At 47.1% G+C, this 4,601-nt stretch overlaps 1 protein-coding gene across 1 annotated transcript; it reads right to left on the minus strand.

The window, feature by feature from the left end:
- Nucleotides 1-277: 277 nt before the first annotated feature.
- LOC132824076 (chemerin-like receptor 2) lies at nucleotides 278-1,311 on the minus strand. Its single transcript, XM_060838345.1, has one exon. It carries the CDS (start codon nucleotides 1,256-1,258, stop codon nucleotides 278-280), a length of 981 nt encoding a protein of 326 aa, XP_060694328.1. The 5' UTR covers nucleotides 1,259-1,311.
- Nucleotides 1,312-4,601: the final 3,290 nt, after the last annotated feature.

Genomic DNA, 4,601 nt, shown 5'->3' on the forward strand with positions numbered 1-4,601 from the left:
CCCACCAACCACAGCAAGTCAGATACAGACAATATTTACCTACGAGAGCTGCAAGCAAAGTAGTTTAAAAGAAACAATAGTAGTCTGCTCTAGAGGCATGGGGGGGAAGGTAGCAGGGTACTTAAGAAAAGAGAATCATATATATGCACAATCTTTAACAGCAAATCCTTTACCCAAACCTAGTTCATTGGCTGAAAATGTTACAGGGTCTTTATCCACTAGGAAGCATTCAGGAAGCCTGATCCCTGAGTATTGATGCCCGAATTGGAGCCGAAAATCATTTATTTAGTGCAGTGCTTTGCTCTGCCAAGTCAACTGCTGATTTGTCCGATTTCTCCTTGAAACTGTTGTTCATTTCTTCAAAGAGCTTCGCAATATTGGACATCTTGAATCCGATTTGAAAATTCTGGAAAGTGAATGCATAGAGAATGGGGTTGATGCAGCTGTTGACAAAGGCTAAAATTGTGGTGAAAGCTTTCATGTCTGAAACGGTTTTGAGTAAAGCCTCTCTGGTGTGGCCAGTTGTGTGATAGGAGCAGATGAGCAGGACATTAGTGATGTTCCAGGGAAGCCAGCAGAGTATGAAGGCCACCAGAACTCTCATAAGTAGCACTGCGCCTCTTCTTTTAGTTCTGAAGGCCATTTGCTTTAATCTTCTCACTACAAGTGTGTAGCAGACACACATGACAATTAAGGGAATGTCAAAGCCCAACAGATTCCCCAAAATATAAGCTGCTTCGTGCCGCAAGCCGAATTTCTCCGCACAGCCACGGTCCATCTGGGAGCCTGTAAACGCGGGGCCAGCAGAGAGCAGAGCTACAGCCCAGAGAGCAGCAATGATTCTCCCAGTGGTTCCTCGCCTCTGCAAGTTCTGCAGGGTGAATATGTGCAGGACAGCCAGCAGTCGCAGGACGCTGATCGCCGTGATTGTGAACACACTGACATACATGAAGACCAGGAGGAGGTAGGTGGTCGTCTTTGGCATCCAGAAGAGAGAAGCGGGCAAGCACTCGGCAGTAATCTCATAGATAATGACTGGCACTATCAGCACGGTCAGGAGATCGGCGAGCGCCAGGTTCAACACCAGCTGGATGGTCGCTGAGTGTTTTTTAATGTGGCTCCGGATTGTCCAGATCACCATGCAGTTTCCCGGCACCCCCACAAGAAAGACCATGCTGAGAGCAAAGCCCATCGCAATCTTCTCCTCCAGACTCAGGTCAATAGCGTTCTGTTCCGGGGATGAAGAGTTGAATTCCATTTCGATGATCAGGTAGACAGACGCTCTCCAGAATTACTTTTTTCATCTCTGCCCCTCCCCCACCCCCTTCTTCTGAAACTATGGAGTTGAAATTAATTACCAGAATATGGAGCAAGCTGTGAAGAGGAAGCAGTTGTCTAAGTTCCTTCATTAGTTATGCAAGATCTCTTTACCATCTCTCTTTCCTATTGTGACAAGACAAATTTCTACTTAATGACTACACCTCTGCCTTCAATACTATAATCTCAACCAAACTAGACTCCAAACTCTGGGATCTAGGTCTCTGCTCCACCTTCCGCAACTGGATCCTCAACTTCCTGACCCAGTTCCTGACTCAACTTCCACACCCAACAGTCAGTGTCCTGGAAGGCAGCCCCGTTGTTGTGTTCCATGTACACGTCATGACTGTGTGGCCAAATTTTGTCTGAACCCCAATAAGTTTGCTGATGCCACCACCGTTGTTGGTTGGATATCAAACAATGAAGAGAAAGAACACAGGAAAGAGATAGAGTGCTTAGTGCAAGGGGTAATGATAACAGTGTCTCCCTCAGCAAAACTAAAGAGCTGATCATTGACTTCAGGAGAGACAGGCAGGAGACTGGAAGAACACAGCAAGCCAGGCAGCATCAGGAGGTGGACTGGGGGTGGGTGTGGGAGGAGCTGCCGATAAAGGAGTAGGCAGGGGCAGGGTGGTGAGGTGGGGATAGGTGAAGACAGGTAGAGGGTACAACCTAGTTGGTCAATGGGAGGAATGAATGCAATTGGTGGTTGGGAGGAGTGGAAGGGAGAGGATGGGGCTGGGAAGGGAGTCAGGGGATGGGGAGGGAGGTTACTTGAAATTGGAGAACTCAATACTGAGTCCTTCGGGCTGTAGGCCACCCAGGCAGAAGATGTATTATAGAACATAGAACATAGAACATAGAAAAATACAGCGCAGTACAGGCCCTTCGGCCCTCAATGTTGCGCCGACCGAATCCTACCCAACCTACACTAGCCCAATAACTTCCAAATGCCTATCCAATTGTTCCTCCAATTTGCGGTTTGATTCATTGTGGCAATGGAGGAGGCCAAGGATGGTCATGTCAGAAAGGGATTGGGAAGAAGAATTGAAATGGGCAGTGACTGGGAGGTCCAGTCGGCTGGCTGAGATGCTCAGCGAAACATGCCCTGAGTTTACATTTGGTCTGACTTCAGGAAGCAAAGTGGAGGGCACACCCCTATCTACACCAACAGAGCTAAGATAGAAAGGGTCAACAGCATCAAGTTCCTAGGAGTGATGATCACCGACAATCTGTCCTGGACCACCCACATTGATGCTATGGTTGAGAAAGCACAACTTCCTCAGGAGGATAAGGAAATATCCATAAGGACCCTCACCGCCTTTTACAGATGCACCATAGAAAGCACTCTGTCTGGATGCACAACAACTTGGGATGGCAACTGCTCTGCCCAGGACTGTAAGAAACTACAGAGAGTTGTGAACACAGCGTAAGCCATCACTCCAGTCAACCTCCCATCCAGTGACTCCATCTGCTCTTCTCGCTGCCTTGGGAAGATAGCCAACATTATCAAAGATTCTTCCTACTCCTGTTATAATCTATCTCAACCTCTTTCATCAGGTTGGAGATACAAAAGCTTAAACACACGTACCAACAGGTTCAAGAACAGCTTCTTCCCCACTGTTGTTAGACCTTTGGATGCGCCTCTCAAATTTCAAATCTAATTTTTTTTTAGATTACTTACAGTCTGGAAACAGGCCCTTCGGACCAACAAGTCCACACCGACCCGCCGAAGCGCAACCCACCCATTCCCTGACATTTACCCCTTACCTAACACTACGGGCAATTTAGCATGGCCAATTCACCTGACCCGCACATCTTTTGGACTGTGGGAGGAAACCGGAGCACCCGGAGGAAACCCACACAGACACAGGGAGAACGTGCAAACTCCACACAGTGAGTCGCCTGAGGCGGGAGTTGAACCCAGGTCACTGGCGCTGTGAGGCAGCAGTGCTAACCACTGTGCCAACGTGCCTTTTTGTGCAGCTTCTTTGCAGCTTCAACACTGTATTCCTCACTCTGTTCAATCACCCTATGAACTTGATATGGTATGACTTGCCTGTACTACACCCAAAACAAAATTTTTCACTGTACCAAGGTTCACGTCACGTCACGTCACGTCACGTCACGTCACGTCACGTCACGTCACGTCACGTCACGTCACGTGTCAGACCTTTTGTTCTCTTGGATTTGGCAACCAGCAGACTATCTTGCTTCTTTGCAAGCTTTTCTATCACATGGACCCTATTTCAGTGGCATTTTAATCTAACCATACCAACCAATGTTGTCACCAATTCTCTCAAGTTCTGTTTGTCTCTTCTAAATCTGCCATCATCTGCCAACTTCTCAAAAAAAATCATCTCCAACCTCTCTTCTCCTACCCATAACTCCCAAACATGTTGGCGCCAACCAGATCTGTTCCTATTCCTCCAATCAGATTTCTACATAACTACAGCATTTTTCAAAGTCTCAAATGGCACCTTTTGTGGGTATGACAAAGGTAAACTTGCCTTATTCATAGCCTCTCTCCTGTCATCCAGCAGGTAGATTTAACCAGCTTGCTCAGAGATGCTGTGAACAACTTTGGAACAGGTACGATTTGAGCCCAGGTTTCCTGGTATGCTGTCACTATACCACTAATGGTAGCACTGTGTTCATCAAGTTTCACATTCAGCTGGCTCATTCACTTCTCTTCCAAACAACCAAATGATTTACTTTCATCCTGAAATGCCCTTAGGATGGCAGCACCAGGGACCCAGGTTCGATTCCAACCTCGGGCGACTGTCTCTGTGGAATTTGCACATTTTGCCCGTGTCTGTGTGGGTTTCCTCCAGGTGCCCTGGTTTCCCCCAACAGTCCAAAGATATGCAGGTTAGGTGAATTGGCCATGCTAAATTACCCATAGTATTCAGGAATGTGTAGGCTAGATGCATTAGTCAGGGGAAATGTAGAGTAATAGGGTGGGGATAATGGGACTGGGTGGGATACTCTTCTGAGGGTCGGTGTGGACTTGTAGGGATTCTATGATTCTTAACAATACTTTGGATCTACCGAACTCATATCAGCTGCAGTGGTTGAAAAAGACAGCTCACTATCAGCCTCTCAAGGGCAATTATGGATGGGCAACAAATATTCACCTAGCCAACAATGCCTCCATCTTGTGAATATCAGTGCAAAGTACTAAGATTCTGAAATTGACTAAAACAAAGCCTCAAGGTACAGGCCTGTTTCCACCCCTCCCCTCTAACCCGGGTAGGATTGAGAAACAAAGGTTGTTGCCCATT

The sequence above is a fragment of the Hemiscyllium ocellatum genome, chromosome 17 (genome assembly GCF_020745735.1).
Source record: "Hemiscyllium ocellatum isolate sHemOce1 chromosome 17, sHemOce1.pat.X.cur, whole genome shotgun sequence".
NCBI classification, from domain to species: domain Eukaryota; kingdom Metazoa; phylum Chordata; class Chondrichthyes; order Orectolobiformes; family Hemiscylliidae; genus Hemiscyllium; species Hemiscyllium ocellatum.